Source organism: Peromyscus eremicus, chromosome 10, assembly GCF_949786415.1.
Source record: "Peromyscus eremicus chromosome 10, PerEre_H2_v1, whole genome shotgun sequence".
Lineage (NCBI taxonomy): Eukaryota > Metazoa > Chordata > Mammalia > Rodentia > Cricetidae > Peromyscus > Peromyscus eremicus.
Genome location: NC_081426.1, coordinates 95909665 through 95937391, shown reverse-complemented (window position 1 = coordinate 95937391; position 27727 = coordinate 95909665). Strand labels below are relative to the sequence as shown.

The 27727-nt window shown below is 38.0% G+C and overlaps 1 protein-coding gene across 2 annotated transcripts in view; it reads left to right on the top strand.

The window, feature by feature from the left end:
• Evi5 (ecotropic viral integration site 5) overlaps positions 1 to 27727 on the top strand; it is a 159572-nt gene that overhangs the window by 116847 nt on the left and 14998 nt on the right. For both annotated transcript variants that reach the window (XM_059274926.1, XM_059274925.1), the window contains one exon: positions 17392 to 17487. In XM_059274926.1, coding sequence (XP_059130909.1) covers positions 17392 to 17487 — 96 coding nt within the window. The remainder of the gene's footprint in view (positions 1 to 17391; positions 17488 to 27727) is intronic.

Below are 27727 nucleotides of genomic sequence, written 5' to 3'. Positions count from 1 at the left end.
TAACTCCTTCAAATTATAATTGTTCACTACTTAAAATTTTTCTAATCCTTTTTCCATCAGACAGTGGTTGTAATTCTCGTCTCTTTCCTCGGGTGTATGTGTCCTGAGCTTAGGTCTCAGTATCACACAGCCTTTCTGATCCATCTTCCCGCTTCACTTCTCTGCTCTGACCGTCTCAGTCATCAGCATGTCTAACTTGCTGTGAGTGGTGCCTGCTCTTCTGATACCCTCTGTTGTGTATCTCCCTTACACTGTCTCACACCACTGTAGTTGTTACATGTTTTTCAGCTTTTCTGTCCCACTGAAGCTCATTGTGAGGAAGAACTGTTACTTGGTTTCATTATTTCCAACATCATATAGTGATAGTCAAAATAGTCTTATTTATTGAGAAAGCGTAACATTTTATTTCTTGAAATACCATTTTTTTTATCTTAAATGTTCCCATTTAAAAGTGTAATGTGAAAAACAGGTTAAATTATGAATTTAAATGGGGTATTGACTTTAGTTCAGCCAAGATTTATGGAGTGTTTACGATATGCCTGTCAGTATTCATATCACTACCTGGATTAGTAATCATAATTCAAAAATTTCTCCTCATTTAGCTTAATGGTAGAGAAAAATTAGAAGAATAGAAAAAGTGAATCATACAGTATACCGTTTAGAAGATGATGAATGCCATGATTAAAAGGAAGGTGTTGGTCCACCGGGTAAGGTTCATTAGAAGGGGCATTAAACAAGGTTTTAACGTAAGGTGTGCGGGGCTAGAGAGCTCAGTGTAAAAAGCTGCTGCTCCTCCAGAGGACCCAAGTTCAGTTTCTTGACACCTCTGACCTTCATGGGCATCTGCACTGGCGCGCGCGCGCGCACACACACACACACACACTCACTCACACACTCTCTCACTCTTTCTTTTAAATATAATAAGAAAGAAAGTATGATAAGAAAGAAAGTAACACACTCACTCTTAAATATAAGAAGAAATGGCCGGGCAGTGGTGGCTCACGCCTTTAATCCCAGCACCCGGGAGGCAGAGCCAGGCGGATCTTTGTGAGTTCAAGGCCAGCCTGGGCTACCAAGTGAGTTCCAGGAGAGGCGCAAAGCTACACAGAGAAACCCTGTCTCGAAAAACCAAAATAAATAAATAAATAAATAAATAAATAAATAAATAAATAAATAAATAAATATAAGAAGAAATGAAATAACATACACACACACTCACTCTTAAATATAATAAGAAGCAAAGTAAGACAGGCAGATTTGAGCAAAGAATTCACTCTTAAGAGTAAGGACAAGGGCCCTTCCAGGGTAAGGAGCATATGTGAGCAGTCTCTGGTGTAGGACAGGGGAGAAGGAGGAAGTCTGAGAAATAAATGGGACCTGTTACATCAAACCTAAGAACTTCGGCTTTTCTCTGAGTAATATGGAAAGTCATTAAAAGGTTTTCAGTATATGAGTGATCAGTTAGGTAACATTTAGCCTAATAAAATGCTTAGACTCTAAACCTCGTTCAGAATACTGCTTGTAAGAAACAAGCTTTCCTTCTGTTAGTGGCGTCTTCGTGGCTCTGTTGATCCAAATGTTGTCTGAACTCAGGTTCTACATTGACACTGTACTGTCTACTTTTCAAGTAGTGGGACAAAGCATAGAAAAGTTTATTTTCGCTCAGTTAGTTGAGGAAAATAGGTGAGGATTAAACCCATGTGATACTTAACCCTGGAGCTGAATTTTATTTTGGTTATTAAAAAAAAATAAGCATGTTGGTTTTTCAAAAACACATTAAAGACTGTACTAAGTGAGACCTTTAAGTTTGTATTGCTTTGTAACAGGTGACGGAAGCTGATCATTTAAAACGGGATGGTTTTACTCAGATCCAGCATGGGTCCTTTTCCTGGTACTTCGTAGCATTTACCCACTTTTGCTAGTTTGCCCAACAGATAACCTCTAGGGATGCCTCAGATGGGCAATACCCCAACCACTGATGGCTTAGAAAACGCCCACTCAGAATTCTGTTCTGACGGCGAATGTGGGATCTAGGTTTAAATCAGTGTGCCCAGAGCAGTGTGCACTTTTGACAGAGATGGAAAGGAAGTGATAAGGTCTTTACTATCACCTTTGAAATATTAATGCTTTTAATTGTGTGAGATATAGTGAGGTTACTGAATCATGGAATTCACCATAAAGCTTTGAAATAGATTTGTACTTTCCAGCTTCCTAAATTAATAGCTACATAGCAGGTGATAATTTAAATGTTGTGTCTTAGCTTTGTTTACTAAGATACCATCTGACCCTCAAAATATATTTATTGTTTCCATTTTGAACAACTTAATTAAACAATAAAATATTTGTCTTTCAGAACTTTTTTACTTAGGGCATTTTTAAATTTGGAAATAGCTAGTTTGTAAGTGTATCACAACAAAGAAAGTTGGGTATAGAGTTCCTCTCTGCTTGCTATCTAGTTATTAGGGTTTGTATATGACACAGGATCCTTTTCCTGCAGGCAGATTCCAATGTGTACATTCTGCAGACACTTGACTAGTATACCTCAAAACCATGAAAAACACAAAGTCTGAGAAACTGTCACAGCCAAAGGAGCCTAGGGACATAACTAACATAAGGCAACGGTAAAAAGGGCAGGCCTAGAAACAACAGGAATTTAATTAAACATGGATTTAATGCATGGTTATGTATTATACTGACTCATGAATCTTTATAACAAACATAGCTCATGAATGTAAGATGCTAATGGGAAAGACACTGCTTAGTGTATGGAACTGTCTTCTCAATTTTTCTTTAAATCTAAGACTATTCCAAATAATGTCTGATGTAAATTATGTGGTTTCATACTTTTTAGGAACTTAAAATTATGTAGAATTCTAAATATCTGTAACAAAATTAATTCATTACTAGTTCAACTGCACTTTATTTGTTTTTGTTTTTGTTTTGTTTTTTTATTTTTTGTTTTTTGTTTTTTTCAAGACAGGGTTTCTCTGTGTAGCTTTGCGCCTTTCCTGGAACTCACTTTGGAGACCAGGCTGGCCTCGAACTCACAGAGATCCGCCGCCTCTGCCTCCCGAGTGCTGGGATTAAAGGCGTGCGCCACCACCGCCCGGCTCAACTGCTTTATAAGAAACATTTTCCAGCTTTTTCTAGCTCTGTGTATGAAGGCTGGTCTTTTCACATGTACATTTATTTGTCCAATCTTTTCAGAAATACCACTCTAAAATACTCGGGTGTTTCTCTTTTTAAGTCAAACTTAGCACTGAAAAAAATGCCAAAATAATGAATCTGATTTCTTTTCTTCCTTCTGTACTTTTCAGAACATTATTCTATATATATATTTCAGGACATACATCTATATTTTATAAATATATAAATGTATTTTCATTATCTTCTGGTTACTGAAAAGACTATTCAAACTTGTGTCTACGACTTTAAATTACAGGAAACTGTTTTGAGGATTCATCAGTTGTACATGAGATTAGTGTGATTTGTTTTTAGATGTTTCAAATGAGTCATCTTGAAGTCATGGAGAGGCTACCACTTACCACATTTACTGTTCTGATTAATTTTTTCTTGGGGGTGAGTTATAAATCAGTAATAACTTACTAAAGTCTAGTGGTTATTCTTGATGTTTCAGTATTACTCGGTTCATTAATCAGGGCGCTACTTGTCAACTGTCTTATAGTCATTTCATATGCAGTTACAGTTCATGAGACCTTTGACCTTATTAGAGAATAACAGATTAGAACTTAAGAATTCCAACCATGCTGTAAGCAACATTGTGGCCTCTCTGACCGTTGAACCTAGTTTCATAATGTAGCCATTAAAATGTTATTTAACCTTTAAAATGGTAAGGAGATGGCTTTTGAAAGTATTCTGTAAAGGAGTTGTTTGTCTTTAATCAGAGAGAGGGCTTGTCTGACTTGGTGTGCTCCAACCTCTTCTTTCCTTGAGTTTTTCAGCTCTAACATAAATTACTTTTAAAATGTAAGCTCTAAACTTGCGTTTGAGACTAAGTAACGTGCATTGTGTCATGACCCTGCTAATACCACAGACCTTCTGTAATACTACTCCCAGAGAAAACCCACATCCTATGTATAACCTTAGATTTATTTTGAAATCTTTATGAAAAGAACATGGGGAGATTACTAATTGTTTCTGTTACTTCCTTTTGGGCTGTGATGTCTACTTATAGCAATGTTTTTCATTGTAATTAACAGGATTAAAATGTCAAAGTCATTAAGTAATTATTTCAAATTCTAAAAGTAATACATAAAATATTAATAACTATGTTTCAGGTGAAAAATTTAATTGTATGTTAGGCATCTGATGAAAACTCAGAAAGGATAAAGCCAGTAGGACTTAGGGTCACCAATATATACATGTTACCTGGAAACCATTGGCTGGTGTGGTACTAGTAAACCACTGAAGGTTACACCCTGAAGCTTTTTTTTTTTTTTTTTTTTAATGTGCATTGCTGTTTTGCCTGCATGAGGGTGTCGGGTACCCTGGAACTGGAGTTATAGACAGTTGTGAACTGCCATGTGGATGCTGGGAATTGAACCCAGGTCCCCTGGAAAAACAGCCAGTGCCCTTAACTGCTGAGCCATTTCTCCACCCACCCACCCCCCCTTTTTTTTTTTTTCCTGGAGCTGAGGATCTTGAGCTTGCTAGGCAAGTGCTCTACCACTGAGCTAAATCCCCAACCCCTTTTTTTCCTTTTGAGACATGATCTTTTGTAGCCCAGACTGGTTTTGGACTCAGGATCCTTCTGCCTCATCCTAAGTGCTGAATTCAGGCATGTGCCACCATGATTGTCTCCAAATATTTTTAAACTTATTATTATTCACTGTTTATATTACTCTTTCTATTTTAGGTTTCTTTTGTGTTCTTTTAAGATTTTTATTTACTAATTTATTGTGCGTGGTTAGGTGTGAATGTGGGTGTGTGCACACCACAACATGCACATGGAGAACGTGGAACAACTTTGTAGAGACAGTTCTTTCCTCCTGCCAAGCTCAAGCCCAGGCCTTCACTGCAGGCACTTTGACTTGCTGGGCCATCTTGCAAGCCTTTTGCTTCCTTTATGGGAATTCTTTTTTTAAGATTTATTTATTATGTATACAGTGTTCTGCCTGCATGTATGACTGCACACCAGTAGAGGGCACCAGATCTCATTATAGATGGTTGTGAGCCACCATGTGGGTGCTGGGACTTGAACCTGGGTCCTCTAGAAGAGCAACCAGTGTTCTTATCCTTTGAGCCATCTCTCCAGCCCTGTTTGTGAATTCTTAAGATAGATGTATAGATACAAAATTAGTTTTAACACAATGTTTTTATTTTGTTTCGTGGTATGTATGATACCTAGATACAAAATTACTTTTAACACCATATTTTTATTTTGTTTTTATGGTGTGTATTTGTATGTGTATGTGTATAGGTTTTAGTGTTAGAAATTGATTCAAGTTACCATGTTTTTAACAATTAGTAATCTTAACCCTCAGAGTGGTTAGATTTCAGTATTCTCTGAAATCTGCCACATCTTTTAGGAAGAATAAATACTACTGACATAATAAATGGAAAAGAACAAAATTGAGACAGTATATTACCATTTAATGTGTTAAAAGTGTATTACAAATGGGTTTCATGAGCACAAATGTTAAATGTGTGCATACTTACTTGATTCATTTAAAAGTTTGCACCCTTGGTGGCTGGAGAAATGGCTCAGCAGTGAAAGCACTTCTTGCCTCTTTCAAAGCTGGAGTTTGATTCTCAGCACCTTCATCAGGCAGCTTTCAGTGCCTGTAACTAAAGCTCCAGGAGGGGCAGCACTCTCTCCTGGCATTTGTGGGTGATAGCACACATGTCGCATATACAAACACAAGCATAATTTTTAAAAAATTGTATGTATAATGTGTATGTTAATGTACATGTTTAAATAAATTTGCATATGACCATTCATTTAAAAAGGACGGTGTGTTTGCTTTAAAATTAGTTTGAAGTGTTTATAGTAAACTCCATTAAAAATGTTGCAATATTGCCTCTTAGGAAAACAGAAGGCTTGATGATACAAAAAGAATAGAGACTAAGATGTCTCTTTTTACTGTGTATGAGTTATCTGATGCTGTAACTTTTAAATATTCATATATTTATTACTTTAAGATAATCACTGCTAGAAAGAAAACAAGAATTATACCCTCCAAGTGAAAGGAAAAGCAACAAAGGAAACTGTTAGAAGCAAAACTGCCACACTCCCTCTCTTATCTGAAAGTCCTGGGGTTGTGTGGCTTCTGCCTATTTCTCTGGTACGTCTTTACCCATTTACCTTCACAGCTTAGTCCAGGAATGCCTGCCTTCTCTCTTCTTTGTATTTATCTATCTATCTATCTATCTATCTATCTATCTATCTATCTATCTATCTATCTATCTATTTATTGAGACAGGAGCTCACTGTATAGCTTTGGCTGTCCTGGAACTCACTATGTAGACCAGGCTAGCCCCAGACTCACAGAGATCCATCTGCCTTTACCTCTCCAGAGTTCTGGGATTAAAGGCATGCACCACTATGCCTAGCTGTTTTCATTTTTATATGAAGGCTATTTATTTGCTACTTCTTACAGTTTCAGTTCTTTGCTGCCTGATTTTTTTTTCATGGCTGATTCCTTTTCATCATTGACATTTCAGCCTAGGGTCTCCCATTGACTCATAGATTTCCCCTATCATCTTTGTAAAGTAGCCTGCTCCCTCCCCCAGTTATTTTTATCTCATCATTGTGTTCTAACTGTGTGTTAAGTGTGTGCCCAAATGTGCTACCTTACATGTGTAGGTCAGAGGACAACTTGCAAGGAGTCTATTTTCTTATCTACCCCCTATGGGTTCCTGGGGTTGAAATCAGTCTGCAGCTTGGCAGCAAATACCTGTACCTATTGCTATCTCAGGGCTCTATATTACATTGTATAGGCCCTTATCAGTATTTGAATTATCTTCTTTTTTAAAATTAGCTGTTGTCCAGCATGGTGACCACACCTTTAATCCCAGCACTCAGAAAGCAGAGGCAGGCAGATGTCTTTGAGTGTGAGGCCAGTCTACTCTACATAGCAACTTCTAGAACAGCTAGGGCTGTATAGTAAGACTCCGTCTCAAAAACAAAGAAAGAATAAATAAAACAAAAAGCCCTCAGGTACATGAATTAGAATTTCATCTCATTGAATTCTGACTGCCTGTTACCCTTGTCTTCTATTTGCTTCCATGCCTGGATACCAATCTTTTTTTTAGTACCTGCCATGTAATAGGCATTATATTTGGTTTACTATGGTTTCTCTTTGTTTTGAAAGATGATTTCAAAACAGTATTTTATTTGGAGTTTTATTAGAATTCAGAGTGCTGTTTCAACTGAATAATGCACAGGTTTGCATTAAACTCTTTTGAAGGTTAGCAATTAAGATTTAAAAATGTAGAAGGACTGTTGTAGATTTAAAAAAAGGCTAAGAAGTAGTAAAGTACCAGCTATAATTACAAACTTTCATGTGATTCTAGACAGTAATGAGGCATGTTTAGTCCTTTCAGGTAAATTTGAATAGGAACAGGTTTGATGGACAGAGTTACTATTAATTTAGAGATTTATAATGTGTGTAGGCCAAATTATATAGAGCAGTTCCTTATCCTCAGACAATGCATAATAAAGTATGTGATAGTAAATGTCATAACATCTGCTGTTTATGTTCAGTGGGTCACAAAAACCTGTGTGCATAAATACATAGGTAGAGAAAGAAAGAACAGCTGAGACAGAGTGTTCATTGCGTGTAGCTGAAGGACAGACGGGTATTAAGTGATTGTGTCCGCTCTTCTGTTGGTTTGAAAATGGGAAAACTAAGGTAATTCAGGTAGATGTAACTGAGAGACAAGTGCCTTGCTATTTGCCTCCTGGTCTTTGAGCTTTCTGCTACCTGGGCTATTGGAGCTAATGGAGCAAAATCTCAAAAAACAAAAACTTGGTGATCTGATTGTGTAGAATATTTAAAAACCTGTAGATTGAAACACGGCTTTTTAAAATCAGCTATCTTCCTGTCTAAGGAAGTGCCCTTCCTGTGGCAAGATAGGGTAAGTTCTAACCAACATTGAAACAGATAAAGAAACAAACAAGAATGGCCTTTTAGGCATACCCATTGAAATTTATCTTAAAAATCAGTCTGGCTACATTTCTAGACTTGAACAAGTTTGAAGCGCCTGTTTTTTCTTTCTCTTACCCCCCAGTATTTTTAGTTCTGCCTAAAACTACTAAGCTCACCCTTTTCCAGCCACTTGTCAAAGCAGCTTAATGCTGTCTCTTAGTTTGGCTGCACTGTGATGTGCAAACGCTTGTCACCTTAAAACATTCTTTTCAACATGGCTTGATGCATCACATTTAATTTTCAGTTTTGAATGATGTGTTGGTGTGCAACAGGTACAGGTGACGATACTTGTGAATAAAACGTCCACTCTCTGCCTGACATTGTACATAACTGAGTGTACTTGTTTTCTCACTTCTAGTGAACTAGCATTGGTTAATTTTTTCCAATAAGCTGTCAGAGTGTGATACATCCTTAGCACATTCTATCTCTTCCTCATGCTCCCTCTGACTAGAGCTTCCTGTGATTAGAGGGATAAAATAAGGGAATGTGTGGTTGAAGTCACCACCCAGCAGCTGGGGGTTGAACATCAGCATCACATCTTAGTAGAGTAACCCATCTAAGACACCTGGTGTGTTGTACTGTTTACTATAGCAGTCCACTGTGTAAATGAGTTAGACAGTCCCCTTCATTTATTGTCATTTACACAGACACTGGTGCTTTTGTGTGACCAGAGAATCTTTGGTTTTTCTCCATTCTTTAGAATAGTTCTTAATTTTTAGTCACAGGATTCATATGTGTGGACATTTCTTAGATCCTAAAACAATTTTTTTTGTTCCTCATTATATATTATCAAACTTTAAAATAATATTTTCTGAGCTGGGCTGGGTGGCTCACACCTTTAATCCCAGCACTCAGGAGGCAGAGGCTGGTGGATCTCTGTGAGTTCAAGGCCAGCCTGGTTTACAGAGCAAGTTCTAGACCAGGAGAAACCCTTTTGAAAGCTAAGTTGTTAACTAAGAAAGAGATTTGAGTTAAAAATTGAGCTAACCTCTGTAGAGAGGGAACTGACCAGCTAAAACTAACATGGAAACAATGCAAAGTGAAACTGGCAGCAGAATTGAGAGAGAGTATCAGTTATTAACAATAACTTGAGAATATTTAGAGAGTGTATTTTTCATTGTAGCTAAAAGAAAATCCAATCAAATTGGCTTAAGTAATAAAGATTTATTTCCTCTTAGAAATGAGAAGTCTAGAAGCAGAGTGTGCTTCAGGGATCTTGATTTGGTGTCCCCATTGCTGTTAACCATGGTTCTGTAGGCTCTGCCTTCTACTTTAGATGAGCTTTGTATCTGTGTACACATAGAGTGTCCGCCCTCCAGTTACATGCATTTACAAGTAGGATTCCCCTTGTAGCCTCATGTTAGTGTTCAAAGAGGTCAATTTTGGAGCATTTTGGGTTTCAGGTTTTGTTTGTTTGTTGTTGTTGTTTTTTAAATTCATTTATTTATTATGTATACAGCATGTATGACTGCAGGCCAGAAGAGGGCACCAGATCTCATTATAGATGGTTGTGAGCCACCATGTGGTCACTGGGAATTGAACTCAGGACCTCTGGAAGAGCAGTCAGTGCTCTTAACCTCTGAGCCATCTCTTCAGCCCCCTTGTTTTTTGTTTTTTGTTTTTTTAAGTTTAGGGATACTTAGCCTGTATGACAACTAAACTATATAAATTAAGGAATTAAAACTTCTTTAGTGTGTGGTGTTTGTTGCTTTTCTTAAAACACCTCTGAAGCTTGAGTTAGGCGTGCACCCAGCTAGTAAGCTGCACATCTAGCTCCCCAGAACTTAGTTTTAGAGTAGGCTGTCATACTTCATCTCTGTAATATTTTGGAGTAGATTTCATGGTTTTAACATGTTCCCATTATGCAGTGTGAGTGGGATTGGCATTATCACATCCTAACCTCGTTAGTAGGCTGGTAGAGTCTAGACTAGACACATTCATCACACCTGGTTGCCAGTGATGGTTCAGTGGCTGCTCACATAGTGTGACTTTCAAACTTCTGCTGAAGTTTTACACTGTATCATCATCTTCTGGGCATTTGATACAGGTTGGGCATCTCTAATCTGAAAATCTAAAGTAAGAAACTTCTTTGAAGATAACATGATGTAACAAATGGAAAATTCTGCATGTGACCTCATGACAGGTCACAATCAAATGTAAATGCATTAAAAATAACACTGAAAAGTATTTTCAGCATATGTGAATAATGAGTTTATAAAGTGTGTATGACTGAGGTGTGGTGGTATACTCTGTAGTGTAGATGGATTTCTAAACAGTCTTATTAAATAAGAAACACAGAGCCAAATACAGGGGTGAAAGCCGTAGAGATCAGAGAGTTAGTGAGAGCCACCAGCTAACCCTAGCTCACCATGCTGCTGTAGCTTCCTAAGGGAACCAGCAACTTCCTGTCTAACCTGCACCTTTATTTTCTTGCTGTTCTGCCCTCTCATTGGCTCTTAGCTCAGCCACCTCACTTCCTTGTCACTGCCTGTCTGTATAGACCTCCAGGTCTCTATGGTTGGTACTGGGATTAAAGGCGTGTGTCACCACGCTTGGCTGTTCCCCTAGTGTGTCCTTGAACACACAGAGAATGTGATCAGATTAAGGGCGTGTGCTACCACTGCCTGACTTTTGTTTATGGCTGACTATGTCCTCTGATCTCCAGACAAACTTTTTTTATTAACATACAAATAAAATATCACCACACTGTAGTTCTAACACTGAGGAGACTGAGGCAGGAGATCACAAGCTCCAGGCCTGGGCCACAGAGCAAACCTTAGCAAATCCTGTTTCAAAATGAAAACAAAGTGTCTGGGGACTAACTGAATGCTAGATAGAGCACCTCTCTGACATGTAAGGCCATAGGCTCAGCCCTCAGATGTATAAAAACAAGCCAAAGTACAAAGATTTTAAAAATACATAAATATATTTCATGTTGTGGCTTGGGTTTTGTCTCAGTGACTTATTATGCATATGCAAATATTTCAAAAACTGAAATATGAAACACATCTAATCACAAACATTTTAGAGAAGGGATAACTTAATCTCTATTGCTTTTCATTTTAACTTCCCAGGAAAATATAATGAAAGTAATATTCATTACTGGAACAAAATGTAGATTTTTATTTATTTTGTGTGTATGTACTGGGGGATCTATCCCAAGTCTTCTCCCCAAATGCCAGCCAAGTACTGTGTCACTGAGCTGTATTAAACTCCCAGCCCTCACTCCCACCCCTGTGACAGGGTCTCTTTATCCCTGTCTGGTCTTACACTCTTGCTTCCAGCTGCCAAGTGCTAGGATTATAGACATGGGCCACCATACTTCACATAAAAGGTAGATTTTAAATACAGAGTCAACAAACCTTTGGAGGGTAGGTATTTTTTCACCAATGTAAACAAAATATAGTGTAAACCATTTGTACTTTTTTAGCAAGTGGTGTGAGGAAATGAGGAATGAATTGTTCTGCATTAGAGTGATTTCTTTCCTCTAAATATTGTGAAATGCACAGACATATAGACAGTGAACACACTGTGTAATTATCACACATAAGTCACTGTCTCCATCCTGTTAATACTTTGTTTACTTAATTTCTCTGTTGCTTTACCAGATATTCATCTATCTATCATTCTAGCCTCCTTATTTTTTGATGCATTTCAAAGTAAGTTTTGTTATTCTTTGCTCCTAAACACTTAAGTACTCATATTATTAACAAAGTGATTGTTGACCCTTTGTTAAAAGCTTCATACACAGATTCTTTGGCTTAAGGCTTAACTCAAATCCTGATGTAGATGTTCTCATGGTAAAACTAATGAAATGTGCATCTGTGCCTGTTAACAAATACTACTTTATACCCTTTTGAGCTTCATTTATGATCTGACGAAAAGTGTGTGTGCAAGGTATCCTTGGTGAATGCATGGATTACTAATACACCAAGCTTCTTTCTTTACCGATTAGTTTTACTTAGAAAACCAATGAACTGGAAATCTGTTGTTATCAGCTAGACCAAAAGAAAACCTCAAGAATGCAAGTCTCTAGCAAATTTATTAGTGTAGCTGACATTTTCCACTTGCTTATCAGAAACAAACATATGACACTACTTGAAAGTAGGAAGCCATAAAAATACTTGGAAAAAACATAAACATTAGATAATGGAAAGAACTATTTCAGCAGTGGTATTAAATTTATATGTAATTCTTAGAATATGTAATTCTTTAATATATTTTAAATTGTGAATATATGTTCTGTTTTTATACTGAAAGAGGTTCTTTACTAAAAATGCTTTAAAGTAATACTTAAATGAAAGCCTGTTTGTAGAACATTAAAAATCAAGAATTTATAGGTCATTTATACATCTGTCATAAATAGCACTTAGGATCTTTCTGACTGACTCTTTGTTTCCATCTTTATTTATTCACCCACCCACCCACTCATTCATTCATTCATTCATTCATTCATGGTTTTTCAAGACAGGGTTTCTTCGTGTAGTTTTGGTGCCTGTCCTGGATCTCGCTCTGTAGAGTAGGCTCGCCTCAAACTCACAGAGATCCGCCTGGCTCTGCCTCCCGAGTGTTGGGATTAAAGGTGAGCGCCACTGCTGCCCGGCTATTTCCACTTTTAAAGTATCAGTGATTTCTCCTTTAAGTGGACTATTGGATCCACATGCCCAAGCAGAGCTCTTTGACAGGTGTTTGTAATGCTGGGTACTGTTGATATGTGAAAAGTATTTTGAGATAAAAGTGCTTAATCATTCTTTTCTCCCCTGAGTTTACCCTGCATGCATTAACAGTTGTTACTCATTTTCTAAGTCATATTTAAATTTAAATGTTATCCACTGATCCACTATAGACATTAGATTTAATTGAATATAGTGTTTTGTTTTGTTTTTCTTGGAATTTCTTTTTGTCCAGTAAGCACAAGTTCCAGAGACACGTGTGTTTGGTTTGGTTATTGTTTGGTTTTGTGGGACTGAGGATTGAACCTAGGATCTCACATGTGCTAGGCAAGCACACTACCACTGAGGTTTATCTTCACCCTTTTTTATTTTATGAATGTTTTGCCTCTATGTTTGTATGTAGACCATGTGTTTGCATGGTGCCTGCAGAGATCAGAGAAGGTGTCAAACCCCCTGGAACTGGAGTTATAGACCATTGTAAGCCACCATGTGGGTATTGAGAACCAAACTACAGTCCTCTGCAAGAACAAGTGCTCTTAACCACTGAGCCATGTCTCCATCCCTCCATCTTTTTTATTGTAAAGATTTTTCAGATGCCCCCTTTTTCATCAATGCTGTCTTTCCTTCAGAAAAATCAACTACTCTAGAAAATTTATTTTTAGCTAAACCCTAGTGCCCAACTTTGGATGAAATATCTTTGGACTCGATTGTTTCAAACAGACTGACTGATTCTTGCCTCGCCAGAAGAGTTTCTCCCTTGCAGGTGTCCCCATAGGCGAGGGTAGATGAAAATGACTGTTCATGCTCATTCTGCAGCCTTTCAAACCTAAGATCTTTCTGTATTCTTCACCTCCTTCCTCACACTGTAAGAGCATATCTTGGGTTAATCATCTTATTTGTGTTGAATTTTATATCGGCTCACATCTTCCTAGTTAGGGAGTGTGCTTCTTATTTAATCAAGATTGTAAATATGATAGGATATGAAGATTAGACACACACACCAAAGGATTGCTGAAGACATCTGACGAGTGACTGTCACCAAGTTGGTCTGTGGATGAACAGCGCCCCCCCCCCCCAGTGCTGCTGGAATTGAGGACTACTTTCTCTAAGAGTGGTGGTGTCATTGACTCACTTAGTGAGCACTGGCTCTCCTTACAGCCTCTTCTCCAGTGCACTTCTTTCTGCTCGCTCACTGGCTCCCCTTTTTCCTACTTTGAAGAGGTAGCAGTTTGAAGGAGAGTTAATGTGGAGCCAAGGAAGACCTTAGGATAAGGTAGCTATGTAACACACTGAGTTTTAGTGGTATATTCACCAGTCATTTTTCTTTTCCTATGTTGTTTTTGTTCTGTGCCTTTGAAATATTTAAAAAATGGAATGAATAAAAAAGTGATTAACCCTGTCTCGAAAAACCAAAAAAAAGTGATTAATTTAAACATTTATAAATTATCAAATTCCATGTTTTCAAAATATTTAATAGCACAATCTATATGAAATATTAAGTTTAGTAAGCATAGAGTATGATCTATGTTTTAAATTTATATTTTAAGCATGAATTTGTAGTTGTAGATGTGAAAATATTCATATGTGTCTACATACAAGGAAACATTTTGAAGGCTGCAATCAAAATGACATATTGTCTTTGGAATTTCGAATTATGTATAAATTGTTCATTTCAATTTGTTTTAATTTTGAGCAATGAGAAATCAGTAAAAAACAAAACATGTTTAAAATCAAACTTTAAGTGGTTAAGAGCACTTGATGCTCTTGCAGAGGAGCTGAGTTCTGTTTCCAGCATCCACATGGTGGCTCACAACCACCTGTAACTCCAGCTCCAGGGGACCCAACACCCTCTTTTGGACTTGGTAGACACTTGTACTCATGTGCATATACTCACACATAGACATGTAAACATACAAATTGTAAATAGTAAATTTTGTTATGTATAAAATGTAGGATGATCCAAAATCACATGTAGCTATCAATTATAATAAGAATTTGAGGAACAGAATTATTAGCTTGGATGGTAAATACCAAGGGCTGTAGCATATCCTCTTGGGTTCCTTTATATTTCAATTCCCAGTAAAATTAGCGGAAATTAAAATAAATATGAAAGTAAAGATGGAAACCTGTGAACAAATCCAGGACACTTTCTGCTCGGAGCCTCGCATAATTCTCCTGCCCCTGTTTGCACCACTGTTTCTCATGTTCAGAATGCTGTAAAATCACAACCAAAAATGTGTCAGCTGTCTCTAACTCCTGTGTAACCACTTTACTTTCCTTTAAATTTTGTAGAAATAAATTGGGCCTAGTGGCAGATACCTTCAATCCCAGTGCTTGGGAGGCAGAGGCAGGCTGATCTCTGAGTTTGAGGCCAGCCTGGTCTATAGAATGAGTTCCAAGACAGCCAGAGCTCTGCATAGCAAGACCCTGTCTTGAAAAAGGGGGGAGGGGGAAAGAAAAAGAAAAAAATGGAAGAAGTAACAAAACAAGGTTGTTGTGTTGATTGCTTGTAAAGAATGAGAACTGTTTTTGACTTAAGTGCTATCTTTATCTGAGCTCCACGAGAGTATTAAACTATCTGAATGAGTTCTTGATGGTACTTAGTACCAGCTCAGGTGCCAGGAGCATTATTAAACCTTTACATATGATAATGCTGTAGGCGTTGGAGCTCAATTCCCCTGGAGAACCTCAAATGAGAAGGGCTCATATCTATTCAATGTATTAGCTACTATTTTTACTGAAAAGTAACAGAAATGAAGAGGCATTATTGTTTACTTAAATGGGAAAAGATGGAAGACTTCTGAAATGATTTTGTTGGGATTCTGACTTAGTGTCTCTGCTGTTCTGTGTTGTGTCTTTGTCTTTTCTCTGGCTATTGGCTCAAACTGAGATTTCTAAGTTTTAAGTTAATATGAGTTACATTGAATCTGAGTATGAGTTACATTGAATCAGTCCAGAGGGTCATCTTCTACTACAGGGTTTTCTTTTTTTAAAGCGATGTTGTCAAAAGAAGACAGAACAAAAAGTCAGTGTATAGGAATAATTTGATAAAAGGATTTGAAGAAAAGACCAAGTTCAGTTAACATGTGATCGTAGCAACAAAGACAGTTCTCATTGAGAGAGCAGGATGGGGGACTAGGTTCCTGACTGTAGGATAGCTACCCATTTTTGTTGTTGGAAGTTATAGTTATTTCTACTTTCTGCCAAGGATATTTGAGGAACATATATAGGCACAAAATGGAAGGTGGGCTTGTATGCACTTTGAGGTCTGAAGGAGAGGTCCAGGGTCTCATCTTCTTGTGATTTTGAAAGGTAGCAGAAGGGATTGCTATACTGGAAAATTTTCTTCCATGTGACCCTTTATTCTGAAGGGTCTTAGGCAATACCTAAGACAATATTAAAACTGACTTTAAAAGCCTATAAATACCCAAATAGCATTAAGGCAGCTTACAGGGGCTTGCAGAGTTCTCTGAAAACACAGTATATGCCTTGTTGCTCTGTTGAATGTCATTCAGCTTGTACTGCTACTCTCTGTAATGTGACAAAAGTAACTGTGTGTCCATGCATGTTGATCATGTATGTACAGACTGTCATAGGAAGATTACACTAAAACTGTTCAAATGATTGTCTCCATAGACACAGAAGCAGGCAGATCTCTGAGTTTGAGTCCAGCCTAATCTCTATAGTAAATTGCAGGCCAGCTGGGGGATGTGTACTGAGAAGGAAAGATGGCTTCTCCCTAATAGCTGTAGCCTTGGAAAATGGCCTCATTCCTCCTCAGCAACTGCTAGGACCAGGAGCACCATTAAAGACTTAACTCCACTCTGCTGTTTGTTCTTGGTTCTGTGTGTGTGTGCATGTGAGTCTGAGTGGGTATGTGCATGTGAGTGCAGTTGTCTGGAGAGACCAGGGGAAAGTGTCCGGTATGTCAGAGCTTCTGGAGCTGGAGTTGCAGGCTGTTGTATACCACCTGACATGGGTGGTGGGAATTGAACTCAGGACCTCTTTAAGCAGTACATGCTCAAAATTGCTGAGTCACTTCTTCAGTCCCAAGAGCATTTTTAAAAATCAGCTATATCTAGGATTCCCAGAGCATAGTCCTGAGCAAATGTAACAGGAGACTCACAGTTAATTATCTCTTTGTACAGTTAGAGGATTTTTTCTGTTTCTTCAAAATGATTTCAGGTATAACTGGGAGTCTCATCAGCTTTTGACTAGGCACTGGCTTTTATGGTGTGGGTAGAAAAACAACTGCATATGAAAATAATTACATAAATGGCCTTGAAATTCAAGGGTAATTTTGTCATCAGAGGACCCGTTTGATCATTAATTTCTAAGACTTTCTCAAGGGTATATTTTATAAAGTGTATGCTTTGTCATCATTAGGGGTGTTTTAGAAACACTCAGTTTAATTCATTAAGAATTACTTTTCAGAGATAGAATGGATTTGATCATAATTTAGCTCCCTAAACTGCTGCCCCGTGTCTTCAAATGCTTTAGTTCATGATGTAAAGTCGTCTGCTGATGTTTCTGTTGTCACAAAACAGAAAGAAGAGGACGAGCTCCAAGGACAGCTCAGCAGGTCAGACTCTCACCAGTACGTTAGGGAGCTGCAGGATCAGATAGCAGAGCTGACTCATGAGGTGAGTGATAAGTGCTGGTCTGCACATAGTTCTTCCTTCCTTCCTCTCTTGATGTAACACTTCATTACTGACCTTTTCATGCTAAATGTTGACTCTGAATTCATGAATTCATGATTATAGTTAAGAGCAGCTTAGAAGATTGCCTTTTTAAGCAAAGATTTTTCTGTTCAAATATTAAGGATTTGCCTTTCTTAAACTTTTAATAACTTAAGTTTCTGGCATGCATCTTATTTTTTTAATTGTGATCTGAAAACACTTGGTAGTCACCCACGTCTTCAATATCCTGCAGTTATATTAAAATTTCCTTACACGTAACTGACTGGATTTGTGGTGCTTGCCGTTGAGTGGAGGGAAGTCTTCTCTCCCTTCATGGTGCTCTTACTGAGATTGCAAAAAAGGATACTTGCCTAATATCAGTTAAACAGATTTCTTAGTATTTTAATGTTTTTTAAACTGGCACCTAGAATCTCTGACATTCAGCCAGTGAAATTTCCCAGAATTTGACTAGCTCTTAGGCTAATTTAAATTATTTAAACTAATCTATTGTGAGTGGAGAGAATCTTTTTCTTAGTGCAGCTTAGGTATAATTTCCTGGTCTTTACTGTTTTCTCGTGATACATATTCAGCAATACAGATAAAACTGTATTTCTTATTTTGAATATTTGTAAAATAATATTTATTCACAGTAATGAGATTTGAAAGGATAGCATAAACTTGATTTGCTTTTAAAATGAAGAAAGGAAACTCCTTGACCACTAGATGAATCTAAACCTCAAAGGAACAAGTGTGGACATTGCCCTTTCCTGACCTTACAACCTTCAGTTGAAGGCTAAGTGTTGGTGAAATAACTTCCTGCAGGTAGTTTAGTTTACGAGTGAATTCCTAGTGAAGAGGAAATAAAACTTAAAACAAAGCTGACAGATTCACATGTGGTTGATTCAGTCCAGTCTCCTGTGGCTGTCAGGGCCATTCCTATCAACGTTAGTATTATTGTGCATGGTAACATTGGAGGGGATCTTGTGTATGCCTTTAACTGTTAGTAAACTTTTAACAAGTAACTTGTGTTTTATCTCTGTGACTGGGTATTCTGCAAATCCTCCCTCTGGGAACTTCTCCTTGTCCCCAGAGTGTGTTCTTAAGAAATTATGACAGAAATAAAGCAGTTTCCCGTAAAGTGTAAGAAAACTAATATTGTTGGATTAAGAAAATTATATGTAAATTGATTATATTTCTAAAACTAGCCTAAATCGACAGGAATTAATTTTGCCTGTCACATGTGACTGGAAAAAAAAAAGTTTTTTTTCATCAAGACAGAAAATTACATGAGATTTAGCTTTAATGTATTGATTGTTCTGTGGAGGCAGGATCTCAAATTGTCATCTAGATTGATTTCAAACTTTCAATCCTTTTGCTTCAGGTTCTGGAACACTGGAATTATTGAGTCCACTGACTAATTATTGCTCCACTGACTAATTATGTATGCATGTGCAAGGTGTGTGTGTGTGTCTATGTGTCTATAAATTAATAACTTTGAAAGCAGTTTATTGTATAGACTTGAAGAGAAAACTAATTTTCAGAGTACAATGTTCTGCTAAAGAGCTAGATCCAAATTAAAGACTATAAATTTGTGATGAGATATAGTTCACAATAGCCAAAATCCTGAGTTTAAGAAGGTCCCTGGTAAACCGGGCATAGTGGTGCACACCTTTAATCCCAGCACTTGGGAGGCAGAGTCAGGCTGATCTCTGTGAGTTCAAGGCCAGCCTGGTCTACAGAGTGAATTCCAGGACAACCAGAGATCCATGGTGAGACCTTGTCTTGGGTTGGGGGTGGTGTGGGGGAACGCCTCTGATAGACGTTATGGGCCGTGGAAAGCACACAGTACAGCTGGGGACCACACACACAGGTCAGAAACAAACCTGAGGACATTGTAGGAGCTGGGTGGAGGCAGAGTCTGACTGAAGGATTAATGTGACTAAGTCATCAGAAGGGATGGGTAGACTGAGCAGAAGGAAGGTGTGTAGGAGGTAATCATCTCAGGTAATCAGTTGGAGATGCTTTTCCATTGTGTTTTCCAAGTAGATTTTAATTCATTTGCCTGTTTTAGTTTATCATAAAAGAAGCTAAACAACAAATGAAAATTTAAACTAGGATACTGGGTGAAACAGACTGACTGACGGGCTGAAGGGATGGCTTGCTGGTTAAGAGCATTTGCTGCCCTTTGAAGAGAACCTGACTTCCAGAGGCTCACGACTGCATGTAATTCCAGCTCCAGGGGGTCCATGTCCTCTCCTGGCATCCTGAGCACCTGCATGTGCACATTCTCACACACAGACACATATGCACATCAATAGATATAAAGTAAGTCTTTAAAAAACAAGGGATAGACTTACCACCGAAATAACTGCTCTGAGGGGTGGAGAGATGACTTGGTGGTTAAGAGAACTTACCGGTCTTATAGAGGACTTGGATTCAGTTCCCAGCACGTACCTCAGACAGCTTGCAACAGGCTGTAACTCCAGTCCCAGGTAATCCCATGCCCTCTGGCCTCCTTGGGCACTCACACATGCATGACGTACATAGATTCACCACAGGCACACATACTTACACATAAATAATACATAGACAAATCTTTTTAAAAATTACTACTATAATTACTATTGTCCAGTTCTGGTATCCTTCTAAGGGGATTAAGTACTGTGCCACATTTACATTGTTTACATTCTTTGATACAGTCCTTCACAGTTTAAGACAGATAACGAAAGTCAGTCTCATAGTGGTAACATTTGTAAGCTAGAATTTACTAAATCTTTGACTTTCAATATGAAAATTTTCCTTTAAATATTAATATTGTAGTTGATCATGTGACTGTTAACAGTCATTTTGTTAGATATTTGTTCTTATTGAAGGGCATCTCAAGAGAAACTTAGCACAGTCATCTTCTTCTACAGACAGGGCACTGTACATGTAATTGTGACCCCTTCCATAGTCAGCTCCATGAAGCAGGCTGTTTTAATGCTGTCTGAATACACTGGTGGTCTGTAACACAGTGATGGTGTATGTCCATTGAGTACTCATTGTGTCAGATAACTCACTTTGACTGCCTCTGATCTTGGCCAGTCCCTTCCCAATGCGATACCATTCTCAGCTGCGTGGATTGGACACTGAGACTCAGCAGTAGTTATTTTCCCAAGCAGCATACAAGAAACCGATGGCTGAACCAGATTCCAGCCTAGTTCAGCTTGCTCTCCCTAGGCTGTTTCTACAGACATTAGCTCTAATATCTGAATTCTTAGGAGTAGCTATTAGCATATGAGCTGTGATACAATTCCCTGGAATATGTTTGCAGATGTCCAAAAGAGACACTTTTCTTTTTTAAGGCAGATCATCATATGTCATAGGAATCTTTTATTGTTTCTACAAACTAAGTAGGCAATTAGAAATTTGAGTGAATAAAGGAAATCCATAAACAAAGCTTTGCTGATGTTTGCTTAGAAAATAGGTGTTAATTACTCATTTTAAAATTCTTATGTTAATGTACACCTGAGCCAAAGATATAATTAAATACCCACCAAAAGGTATCCTTTTTTTCTTTTTCTTTTTTTCTTTTTTGTTTTTCCAGACAGGGTTTCTCTGTGTAGTTTTGGAGCCTGTCCTGGAACTCATTTTGTAGCCCAGGCTAGCCTCGAGCTCACAGAGATCCTCCTGCCTCTCTGTCTTCTGCCTGCTGGTATTAAAGGCATGCACCACCACTGCCTGACCCAAAAAGTATTCTTAATGCCCTAAAAATGCTTAATATAATTTTAATAGGTAACACTCACTTTGTTATTAAAGTAGAATTTTTAAAACACAAATCCTAATAAGTCTTAATAAAAACCCAGAGCCAGATATTGGGGTAAATGCTGAAAGATCAGAGAAACAAAGGGACAAGCCACAGCCACCTCTCACCTCACCAACTCCTCAGCAGAAAAGACTGAGCTCCTTTCTCTTCCCACCTTGTATTCCTTTCTCTGCCCAGCCATATCACTGCCTGTGCTGGGATTAAAGGTGTGTGCCTCCCAAGTGCTGGGAGCAAAGGCATGAGATCCCAAGTGCTGGGATTAAAGCTGTGTGCCACCACTGCCTCGCCTCTATGGTTAACTGGTGGCTGGCTTTGCCCTCTGATCTTCAGGCAAGCTTTATTTGATAGATCATGCACAAAATATCACCACATTTCCCCTTTTTGTCTAAAATTTAAAAAAAGATTATAACTAATATAAGAAAAACTGTAATAAGTTCAATAACTACATATAATATATACAGGCAGTCATTACATCAATAATGTCTAATCCATTAACACTTGACAAATTCAGAGAAAATACTCCATTATTTATCCTGTTTTGGTGAGTCCAAAGTGTTGTACCTAATTCACTTTCTATCCTAACTTGTATTACGAACCGAAAACTATCTTTTGATGTCTCTCAAACTTTAGTGAATTTCTTTTCTGAATCTGTTAACAAGGAAAACTATAACTATCTGGTCCTCAACTCCAGAGACCCAAGAAACACATAATATTACCTGAGTAAGCAGGAAGTGCAAGCAAGCCACTTCCAAAAAATGTGAGAAATGACAGAAACAGCTGACTGCCTGGACAGTCATCCAAGGTTCCTCTGTAATGTTGGGGCATCCATCTTCAGCCTACAGGCCTAGAATATTTGACAGACTTTCCTTTCTTTCTTTCTTTCTTTCTTTCTTTCTTTCTTTCTTTCTTTCTTTCTTTCTTTCTTTCCTTCCTTCCTTCCTTCCTTCCTTCCTTCCTTCCTTCCTTCCTTCCTTCCTTTTTTCTTGACAGACTTTTCTATGAAGCAGGGTTTTTGAAGGACTGTCCCACCTTGGCAAAGTTTGGCAGTCACTTTCTTTTGTGTCCTGCTTGTCCATTTGGACAGCATACTGTCAGCTGTCGAAGCAAGAGCACTTTCTTTCCCAATGGCTTACTTTTGCCACAAAGAAAGTAAACTCCATATGGAGTTTCTTGGATGATCATTATCTTCTCCGAAGTAGATTGGTGCTGCCAGGAGCAGACGTCTCATTGTCATAAAAAAAAAAAAAAATAGAAAAAGAACCTGTGTTATTAAAATACTGCCATATTCTCTGAAGTGTTTGAAGATGACCTCTCTATCTAAAATACATCTCTGTTTAACCTTGAAAACATACCTAATATGACTACAAGTTTGATTGTAATGACTAACTACTAACTTGAATTTCTTCATATCCTAATTAGTTGGTAATAATAACTTTTAAGGACTAAAAATTTGCATTGTTAAATGAGGTTTATAGGTACAATACCTTGAACAAGAATAGAAATATATGTATAGTATGTTCTAACAAAAATAATCTCAAATTTTTATCAATATACAAAGATCCATATCAATGTAAAATATTTAAAACAAGTAGTTGCTTTTTAAAAGTAGATTCAATAATCTACCCTATCCTATCGTATCTACACCCCTTTTCTCTTTTTCTTTTTCAAAACAAGAACTCTGAATCTAATCTCCTTTGTTTTTAAACCATCACCAATAACAAACTTGTAAACAACCACCCTAAACAGTGACAAATATCTGTAACCCATTGAACGACCAAAAACTCTAAGAATCAAATGACAGTATACCTCTTTGTACTTTCACAGTTTTTCCATTTTTCTGATAGTTTCATTCTTTTGTATTGGTTTAAAATTACTAGTAGGGCTGGAGAGATGGCTCAGAGGTTAAGAGCACTAGCAGCTCTTTTAGAGGTCCTGAGTTAAATTGCCAGCACCCACATGGTGGCTCACAACCATCCATAATGAAATCTGATGCCCTTTTCTGGTGTGCAGACATACATTCGGGCAGAACACTGTACACATAATAAATAATTTTTTTAAAAAAAAATACAGAATAATTACTAGTACGGGGCTGGAGAAATGGCTCAATTGTTAAGAGCACTGCCACTCTTTAGAGAGCAGGGGTTCCCAGCACCATACTGGATGGCTCACACCTCCTGTGATGCCAGCTCCAGGGGATATGACACCCTCTCCTGGCCTCCAAGGGCATTTATACTGTATGAACATGAACAGATACACACAAGGATGTGTGAATAAGTAAATTTTTAAAATGCATTTTGTAAATGAATGATAAAATGATATTTGAATTTGAATATTTTCAATATAAAAAAGCATTTTAAAGACTGATGGCTGCCAGGTGGCGGTGGCGCATTCCTTTAATCCCAGCAGTCAGGAGGCAGAGCCAGGCGGATCTCTGTGAGTTTGAGGCCAGCCTGGTCTGCAGATCGAGATCCAGGACAGGCACTAAAACTACACAGAGAAACCCTGTCTGGAAAACCCCTCCCCCTAAAAAAAAAAAAAGACTAATGGCTGGGCATGATAAGCCTGTAATCCCAACAGTGTAGAGGCTAGGGCATAAGGATCACTAGGCTACAGAATGAGTTTAAGACCATTCAGAACTACATGGAAAGACCCTGCCACAAAGAAAAAACTCATTTGAACAATGATCTTTAGAACCAAAATATTTAGCTTTGTATGGCTGTGCACACCTTTAATCCCAGCACTTGGGACATGGAGGGAGGCAAGGTGACCATGAGTTTATCAGCACAGGGGAGTTTGCGGCTAGTCTGAGCTAAATGAGACGTCTCAGAAGCACAAAAACAAGCAAGACCAGCACCAAGAGTACTTGAGAGGGGCTGTACTTGTTTGACTCTCTCTCTGCCTTTCCGCGGGTTCCAGGGATCAAACTCAGGCTTGTGTGGCAAGCTCCTTCACCTGTTCCTTTAGCTGCATGCTTATGTCTGCTGCTTGTTTCTGTAAGTCTTCAAGACTTCCTGCTAGGCACAGCAGGGCTCCAGGAATGTTCCCTGTTCATTAAAGACGTAGCCAAGAGTAGAATTCATATCCTAACCCACAAACTGGATGGCATCCAGGCAGTTCTAGAAACAGAAATAAGGATTTTTTAATAAAATTTTTCTGATGGCTACTGATTTTGATTTCTAAGAAAATTGTAATGTTTAAAATTAATACATAAGGTATAAGTTGTCATTTGTTTTTACCATAAAAAAAGATTAGTTTTCCCAGAGTAGCAGCTTCTAACTACAAAGAAGTAAAACCTTAAAATTGGCCTTTCTTTCATTGGATCAGTGTAGTAGCTCATGCCAGTCTCAGGGCAAGTGAGTACTTTTTCTTTGCTGACTAAACCATTCCAGGAACAGAGTAAACGATCATATTTGTACCTGTGAAAATTACCTTAACATCCTTAAATGTTTGTGTGGCTTATAAGTCTTAGAACTTCTATTTATATTTTTTAAATTAAGTTTAATTATTGAGTCATGTATAATATTTTTATTTATAATAATATTACTATATAAAATGCTCGTTTTGCATTCTTATTTGTATGGACCTGGGAATCAAACCCAGGCCTTGTGTGTAGTAGTCAGCATCTACCACTGTATTACATCCTAAAATACTGAGGTTAGCAGATCCATCACTAATGAAATGCCTAAGGATAATGAGCTTGTAAAGACAGAACAATTACTTTAGCTCAACAGATGTGTAGGTACCAGTCAATGATTGGTTGGTTCTGTTCCTTGGAGCCTTGTTGAATGAAGCAGCACATCATGGCAGCAGTGTGTGGTGGGACAAAATCCCTCATCTTGTGGCCAGGAATGCCAGGGTACCACATTCAGCATGTCTTTAGGGACACTCCCACAGAGACCTTCTTGGGCACTTGCTGGCTTTTGGATGTGCTCTCTCCATCTCTCACTCTTCTGAATCTCTCCCCTCTCCTCTGACTATGTGTGTTTGGCATTATGGGTACTAAGCAAGCACTGTATCACTGCTACATCCTTAGTCTAACACCATCTCATAAAAGTTATAGAACCGCCTGTTAGTGTCATCCCTGGAGACCAAGCCTTTAATACATGGACCTCTAGGGAACATGTAAGACCCAAACTATAGCAGTACTTAAAGCCAAGATTTAAGGTTCATGTATTTTTAGGCCTGAAGTGTTTTTAAAATTTATGTAGCGTTTCACTAGATATGTGAAAAAGTTAGGGCCAAAGAGTCAGGGAACTTACTCATAATTACACAGTTGTTGGTATATGAGAGAGACCAAATTAATGTCCCTGCAAAAGGCTTGACATGCAGCATCATACCCCTTCTATAACCCTGATGATATGTGACTGTGCATGTCATTAACCTACAAAAAGTTCCCTGTTTGAATTAAAAATGAACCACTTCTCTCAGGACACATTATATCCAGGGAATAGAAGTCTAGTTTCACTTAGTATTCTTTCCTTTTCTTCTACAGATTTTAGATTTTCATTTCATTCAAAGCAAGGAAAATTATTTATCTTTGCCTTGCACATTCCTCAGTGTTTAGTGGAGTATCCTAAAATCTTGAAGATAAGGTGACTTTCTAGACGCAGGTAACTGTTGTTTTCTAGCCAAATCTGATTTTGTCAGAAGCAGAAATAGATGAAAATAGTCACCACAATTCATATATATATCTGTTACTTAACAAATAAAAGCATAACTGCAGATGAGTTAGATAAATTAGTTTAGCTGTTGACTATATTCTGTATAAAGAGTTCGTAATTTAACTGGTGGCCAAACTTCTGCTAGATAGTTTTATTTTTTCCCTTATACAGGACTGCATATCTTTCTGCTCATTCCCTGCCTCAAAAAATAGCATAATTTACCACATTCAAGGAAAAACTATAGTTCTACACAGGCTAGCTTGTCTTAACCAATTTTCAGACTTACATTCTATTGTGTGAAAAGAAGGTCTGCCCAGTTATGTACACTGTGCATCTCATTCATGCTGTAGGTCACAGGGACTTTTAACTTTGTAATGAAGTATGTGCATCTGTGGTATTGATTTCATTTAAAACTGAGGTTAATTCATAAGAATTTTTAAAAATTAGGTCTGGTGGGAGGGGCTAAGATCATCTAAAAACCACTTAAGATTCAAAATCAGAAAACAAGAGGAAAGGTGCCAGAACTTAGAGAAATCAAGGAGATCTCTTGGGAATGTACAGATTTGCTGAGGATTTCTAGGATAGGTCTGGAGAAATGGCTTGGGTTAAGAGCACTGGCTGGTCTTTTAGAGGCCCTGAATTCAATTCCTACCACCCACATGGTAGGTTATAGCCATTTGTAATTTCAACCTCAGGGGATCCAAACACTCTTCTGACTTTGGAGGGCATCAGGCATGTACATGGTGCACATACATACATACATACATACATACATACATACATACAGAAAACTCATATATATATAATAATATAAATCTAAAATTTTTTTAAAAGAAATCAATAGGATAAAATCTGAGCAAGTGGCCAATTTAGAGAATATGGGATTTGGATCTAATACTTAGATTTAAAGAGTCAAATAAATATCTTCAAAAGACAGCACACTGGTCATAGAGCAGGACAAGTAAGTGTACATTGACTAGAATGTTGAGCTGTTTTGATGGGTCAAGGAAGGGGAGACCACAGCATTTACTTCACTACTGTACTTGTATATTCCAGAAGTGGAAATTGACAGCAAAAAGAGTCTTGATCAGCTTTCTAAGTCTACTGACTTTTGAAGGTCCTGCCACTGTAATAGGAACTCGTTTTTGTAGCCACTTCTCTTGGAGACCACATTGTCCCAAATTTGGCTAATGGGAATTCTCTCAAGCAGGTTCTATGTTGAGTCTCCCCATACCCCTCTACCCACCTTTCCCCCATAATCTGTTACTTCTGAGTTTGTGAGCATCTAAATAGTATTTTACACTACATGGGAATATTTATACTTCAGTGTATGGTACCAAAGCAGTGTTTATTAGTGCTGATCAATAAATGTCTTAAGAGATGGTCCTAAAATTACCTGTGACAGTTAGAATGGCAGTGTAAAGGTTGAAAAACCTAGGATAGGCGTGGTGGCTTATAACCCCAGTGCTCAGGAGGCTGAGGCAGCAGGATCACTTCAAGTCTGAAGCCAGTCTGAGCTACAGAGTAAGATTCTGTCTCAAAAAGAAAGGAAGGAAGGAAGGAAGGAAGGAAGGAAGGAAGGAGGGAGGGAGGGAGGGAGGGAGGGAGGGAGGGAGGAAGGAAGGAAGGAAGGTAGGTAGGTAGGTAGGAAGGAAGGAAGGAAACAAACAAACTAAGGCACATCACTTAGAAGGTTAGGTGTAGTGGCTCACATCTGTAATTCTAGCACTTGAGATTG